The sequence below is a fragment of the Hippocampus comes genome, unplaced genomic scaffold, assembly GCF_001891065.2.
Source record: "Hippocampus comes isolate QL1 unplaced genomic scaffold, H_comes_QL1_v1.1 scaffold276, whole genome shotgun sequence".
Lineage (NCBI taxonomy): Eukaryota > Metazoa > Chordata > Actinopteri > Syngnathiformes > Syngnathidae > Hippocampus > Hippocampus comes.
The window spans coordinates 1,790,783-1,797,171 of NW_017805074.1; the positions used below are offsets into that span (position 1 = coordinate 1,790,783).

At 44.8% G+C, this 6,389-nt stretch overlaps 1 protein-coding gene across 1 annotated transcript; it reads right to left on the bottom strand.

The window, feature by feature from the left end:
• Positions 1 to 938: 938 nt before the first annotated feature.
• Positions 939 to 5,639, bottom strand: LOC109512888 (matrilysin-like). Its single transcript, XM_019864968.1, has 10 exons — positions 5,350 to 5,639; positions 4,496 to 4,737; positions 4,078 to 4,226; positions 3,074 to 3,202; positions 2,822 to 2,983; positions 2,626 to 2,743; positions 2,422 to 2,555; positions 2,183 to 2,339; positions 1,748 to 1,851; positions 939 to 1,155 (listed from the first exon to the last, which is right to left on the bottom strand). Exons 1-10 carry the CDS (start codon positions 5,482 to 5,484, stop codon positions 1,055 to 1,057), a joined length of 1,431 nt encoding a protein of 476 aa, XP_019720527.1. The 5' UTR covers positions 5,485 to 5,639; the 3' UTR covers positions 939 to 1,054.
• Positions 5,640 to 6,389: the final 750 nt, after the last annotated feature.

Sequence of the window (6,389 nt, forward strand, 5' to 3'; positions counted from 1 at the left end):
GACAAACCCACAGTGCAAACGGTGGAGTTGGTGCCTGCTATCATTACTCAGTAACACAGAATCAATAACAATTGCTCAATATACTAAAGTTGTGTTAGGCTGGACTAGGAAACATGATGCTCGCCAACACGTCAATCAAATCGGTAATAAACATACAATGGAATCTTGCTGACAGTGCCATGAAAGCGTTGAAAAATTGGCAGGCGAGTCAACTTGTCACAAAAAAGCGCTGCCATGTTTTTGTTGTGGACAGAATTCTCTTCACCTTTACGATAACCTTGACAAACACAAAACACAGTCCAGCTCCAGCTGCTTTGGCACTTTGGAATGGAGTCCAGCATGACATTGCGTTATTTGGACCTCTGAATTCTGGCGGTGAGAAATTGAAGAAGTGAGTGCTCTGTGTATTTGAGACCATTTTTAGAGGGTACAAATATAAATCCAGACTGCAGTGTGTACATAGTAATGAGGTTGCAGCAATAAAAGTGTCTCCCGAAGGCATTGTCGAGTGTTCCCATTGTCCCTTTGGCGCAGCTGTTGTCTTGCATGGAGCCAACGCGACTTTCCTGCCAAAGCTCTGTGAACGATCTGGAAGAGCTCCACCGTGTCACGGCATTTTGAGATGTCACGAAAGAACAGCAACATACCACAAGACACGCCAACTCGCTCAGCCTGAATTGGACCACCGCTTGCTTCAGGTTATAATTAAGACCCGGCAGCAGTACGTGGCCTCGGTTTTGAACATTCTGCCATGTCATGCCGGTAAGCCCAAAAGAGCCTTGCATAGTGCTCATTACCTTACCAGCTAAATATGGTCAGTCATATTCCTCGGTCTTAAACAGCACTGATGGGAAAAGATCAAATCGAGACTCTGCATATGATATCCATCGGAGTGAAGAATATGTTACTCCCCATCCGGACCCAAAGCAGACACATTCTCAGGTTTAAATAGAAATCCTTTATTTCCATTACCGACATCTCGCAGGTAATGAAGTGGAGAGTGTTTCTCATGTGATCCGTATTCTGCTGACGACAACCGGGTCATTGCTGAGCATCAACAGCCCAGCCAAGAATTTGCCCTCTCAACTCCAGCGACGCGCTTGTTGGCGTAGTCGTACTTGTACACTTGTGGTCCAACAAAGAAATAGATGAAACCTAGGAACGGGGTGAGGGGGGATCACATCTCTAAGAGGGCAAAATTACTTACATGATGGTTTTTAATCTGTTTTTTTATTGCCAGCCAATCGCAGGGCACACAGAGATGAACAAACATCCGCGCTCACACTCACACCTACGGGTAATTTAGAGTGTTCAATCAGTCTGCCATGCATGTTTTTGGAATGTGGGAGGAAACCGGAGTACCCGGAGAAAACCCACGAGGAGAACATGCAAACTCCACACAGGAAGGCCGGAGCTGAAATCGAACCTCCGCACTGTCAAATCGACATGTTAACCACTCGACCACTGGGCCACCGAGTACAGTATAAAAGGAAGACAGAATTCAATTTTTACCAACTGTCTTAAGTGGATTGACGCAGTCAGCCTCTAGTTTGTCATCCAAACAGCCTGGTGGAGTGATATACACAGTTTGTTTATTGGACTATGGGGCACAACGGAGTGTGCCCCAAGTGACTGCAAATGCGTGATGTGAACGGCACTTGTGGTGTCGAGGCCAACTAAAGCGGAACCCCCAACGTGACATCAAAAAAGTTCATGTTTACTGCGGGCGATCATAACGGTGGCTCACCGTCTTTGTGAATGGCGGCATTGATTGTTGAGTTGAGTGCAGGAAAGTCCTCGCTGATGTACTTCGGGTAACCAAAGTCCATCACTCTTCTGTTTTCATTGAAGCTGCATCAAATGAGAAAAAGAAGTTATGACTCCGACAACGAATCTGAGACCTTTGAGGTTGCATCATGCGTAATGTTCTAGCTGCAACTAGTTCTTGCCCTTTCCTTTAATTTCATTCTGTTCTATTTTCGCAACACATTTTTTTGTATAAACAAACCAGCAAGTAACCTTTTTACCTTGCCGCCCAATTAGATGCCTGCAGAAAAATCTTGTTTTAAATTGTACACAAAAAAAAAATGATGACGTCTGTCTCTCCACAGCACACACCTTAAATGCTCCCCTAAAATAACCTCAAATGAACAAACTATGCAGCCTCGTGTGTATGTTATACCTCCAATAAATGTCATGCATGAAGAAGAGGGTGCGTCCCGTTGCGGCGATGTGCACAGCAGCATCGACGTCCTGCACCCAGGCGGGAAAGCCAAAGTGGCACAGAGCTCTGGGCTTTCCTTTGACGACAGAACCTTTCACCGTCCAGAACATTGATTCTGTCACAAAATATGGAATGAAATTCATATAAAAGCCGCAATGAAACCCTTTCATTCTGCCGTACTTGTAAAAATGTGTTACCGTGAATGAGGTAAGCGGTGGACCTGCGCGGAACCCAGAAGGCCGCGTCAATTCTGGTTTCGATCTTAGGCATAAAGTTGGTGATTGGACCTTCTTTGATATCGTTCTCCTTATTGTGTTTCATCCAAAGATATCTACATGGGAACAATGGGCTCAGTTTAAGGCTCGCCGTAAAAAAGTGCCCGGTCAAAATCATCACTGCACCTGTCTTTGAAGAAGATGGTGGCATCCCCGAGTGTGGAGACGGCATCGAACGTCACATCAGGAGCACATCTGTTTCGTATGATTCGGGGGAACAGTCCTGAAAGATAGTGTCGCCGATCTGACACAAACATGAGAGTGCCTTTGAGAACCGGGATTGAGGATCAATAATGTTTCTGAAACGAACAGATGAGTTTACGGTAAAGTGCGACGATATCGCTGACATCTTCTCTGGAGAGGAGGTTGGCCCCTGAGGGAACGACCTTGTAGTTGGGGTGCATGAGTGATGCAGGGTTCCTTGAGTGCTTTAGACCCAACGTGTGGCCTAATTCATGTGCAGCCACCACCAAAAGATTCGATCCTGCCCAGAAAAGCACAACACGGAACGGATTGACGTGTTTGAAGATAAAAGCAGCCATTGCCTTTTTGACCATGAAATGAGAGAACCAACCAGATGTGCCTGTTGCTGTCCAGCGTTCATCATCATCAAAGTGCATTTCTCCTGCGACGTCCTGTCCTGGACCAAAAGCGTGAGCCAACGAGCCACCGGGTCCATCAAATGGATATGAATCACCATGTTCTTCATTTTGTAATCCAGAACACAAATATACAACATCTAGGTAAGAGTCAATATCGAGTGCAGAGACCCACCAAGGTACAAGTGTCAGAATAGTTCCAGGACTGCGATCCCAAAAGATATATCCATCCATCCATCCATCCATCCATTTTCTGATCCGTTTAGCCTAACGAGGGTCGCGGGGCGGGCTGGAGCCCATCCCAGCTGTCTTCGGGACACCCTGAACTGGTTGCCAGGCAATCGCACGGCACACATTGACGAAGAACCATTCACACTCACACCTACGGACAATTTTGAATGTTCCTTTAACATGCCATGCAAGTTTTGGGAATGTGGGAGGAAACTGGAGTCCCCGAAGAAAACTCACGCAGGCACAGGGAGAACATGCAAACTGCCGGAATCGAACCATGCATCTCTGCACTGTGAGGGTGACGCGCTAAGCAGTCGACCACCAGGCCGCTCGAAAGATTAGTCAGTTAAAATCAAGAAAATCATTTTGCTCAAACAGGTTACATCCCCGTTGATGCAGGATGACGTTAGAATTCGACCAACTCAAACAAGAACGCAAAACAAAGCGGCAAGCTGTAATTTTGTTTGGCAGTCCATCTGTTTTGGAACTGAAAAGAAAACCATCCCCTGCATTTGCAGAAAAATGTCTTGGCTTCTTGCCTGGTATGCGTCACCCCTCCCAAAAATGCATCATGCCAAACAATCAAAGACAATATCACTCACATCACTTTTTCCATGCAGAGATAACAGTATTCGTTTCACTTGAAGACACAATCACTGTTTTCAGTTTGTCTCATCTAAAGTGCAGTCGGTGAACAACAAAAGTGCTCTTTGGGTTATCCGTGTTTGAAAGCTCAAACAAAACCCACCCTGGGTGACAAACTCCACCGTGATGTCGGCGGGGCGGGTGTGCGAGCGGACAAATGTCAGACCGCTGGCTCTGGCCCAGACGCTGAGAGCGGACTTGAGCAGGGAGTCGACGGTGCTGCGAGGCATGTCTTTGGTATACCTGCCAATGCTGAAACACAACAAAATCTTGATTGCATGACCGTCGGAGCAGAGTCACGTCGCAAACTTAGTTGGCAGCTTTGCGGAATTCAGTCCTTTTGAAGCATTTCCCTTTTGATCATTTCAGTTGTGCACCATTCATCAAAATTGTCATCATGAGGGTCACAAGTGCGCTGGAGTCGATCCCAGTTGACCCTTGGCAACTGTCACATCAAGGCATTTAGCCCATCAAAAGTCAAATGATCTTCTACTGTCTCACCAAAAGGAATCTCTTCTCACCTGTACGTGATGACCTTCTTGTGCCATTGTGCCCCTTGGGTATGACCGCTGGACTCTTCGGAATCTGGATTGCCGCAGCGAGGCCTCCTCATGACCTGCATGGTGTCCTGATCTAGATTTCCTGTTGCATTGAGCCTGAAGAAGGTCTGCATCTCTTTCAGCTTAGACGCAAAGGAGAGGCCGCTCGGCTTTCGGCCTTCCAGGGGCTCTTCTTGCAGCTCGTAGTAGCGCTTAAGGTATTCCTACAGTATGTGTGCATCAAAATTTTGTTTCACTCACAGTGCCCATCTACACTGTCCAGAGTACCCGAAGAAAACCCACGCAGGCACGGAGAAAACATGCAAACTCCACACAAGGAGACCAGAGCCGAAATCGAACCCGGCACGTTTGCACTGTGAGGTTGACGCGCTAACCACTCGACGACCGGGCCGCCTATTTTTATCATGTATGTCAAAATATGTTGGGGCACCACTTGGTTTAAAATGTTAGTCGCTTAAAGACAGCTCCACAAAGTCGGGTCACGCTTCGTATCGTAGGAAACTATTCCTAATTTTTTTTTTAGAGTTGCTCAAATTTTGTCGTGGTGTCCTTAAAAAAAAATACCACAGGGGATCGTAAAAAGTGACCTTTAACTAAAAAAAAAAAAACAGGCAGTCATGAGTTTGAAACAAATGTTCTCCTCGGGCTGCATGAAAAGAATTAACGGTCAAAGAATTTGCCAACGTTTGGAAAAAAGAATTTCGAGCAATCTGTATTTACATACCTCTCCTATGTCCCTTGATTTACATTTCATAAAAACATTGGCTTTGCTAAATCCCATGCCGTCCTGTCACATGAATCTTGACTCCACTTACTGTGGCCGTTTTCAAGTCAGTGTGCGCAGTAGGGGAAGGAGAGGCGGCTCCCTTCGGCGTGGACGTGGGTGCCGCCAGACCCGGGGCGACTGTGAATGAGAGCAAGAGCCAGATGGAAAGCACCATGATGTTCATTGGAGCACACAGAGATGCCACTTGTGCTTAATGAGGCTTTTAAACTCTTCTCTCTCTCAGATCTTACTTGCAACAAGGGAGGAGTTGGCAGGGCAAGAAGCCAAGGAGAGGAGAAGCACCATATTTAAACCACTTCGATATGGGAGCACATCATGTCTCTTTCTTTGATGACATGGTTGCTCACGCAACAGTGTCAAATGGAGATAGTTATTGATGTCTGATATAAATACACACTTAACGGCACATTTTGACCTGGAAAACAATGTGACTCTCAGTATTTATCATGTATCTCAACAAGCAATGAAAGCAATGACATTCTTTTGGGGTCAATATAAACCATGGAGATCGGACACATTGTGACACCTGCACCAAAAGATTACAAAATCTGGTACTAAATCTGTCCAAATTAAAAATTTTATAAAAATGCATACAGAGGTACCTCTACTTACGAAATTAATTGGTCCTGGAAGAAATTTCTTAATTAACTAGAAAATTTTGTTGAGTAGAGACGCGTTTTCCATGTAAATGCCCTAATCCGTTCCAAGCCCCGCCAAAATTCAGATATAAATGTTTTCTAAAGCATAAAAATGCATCACAATATGCAACAAATACATGTTACAATTATATTATGGCACAATAAATGAGAGTTGTGCATAATGTAAAAAAACAGAGAATAGAGTAACGAATAACAATGCTCATTTAAATTTTAACTGTGTCCTCATCGTTATTTGCCCTCCTTAGATAAAAAAAAAAAAGACATAAAAGCAGAAAAGAATAAAAATGAAAACATTTTGAGAATATCGAGTTCAATTTACAAAATAAAAGCAAAATGGTGAAAACAGGAAATCATATTTTGGAACCAATAACGTTTTCAGGCCGGATTCAAATGTACTGACAGTTCTGAG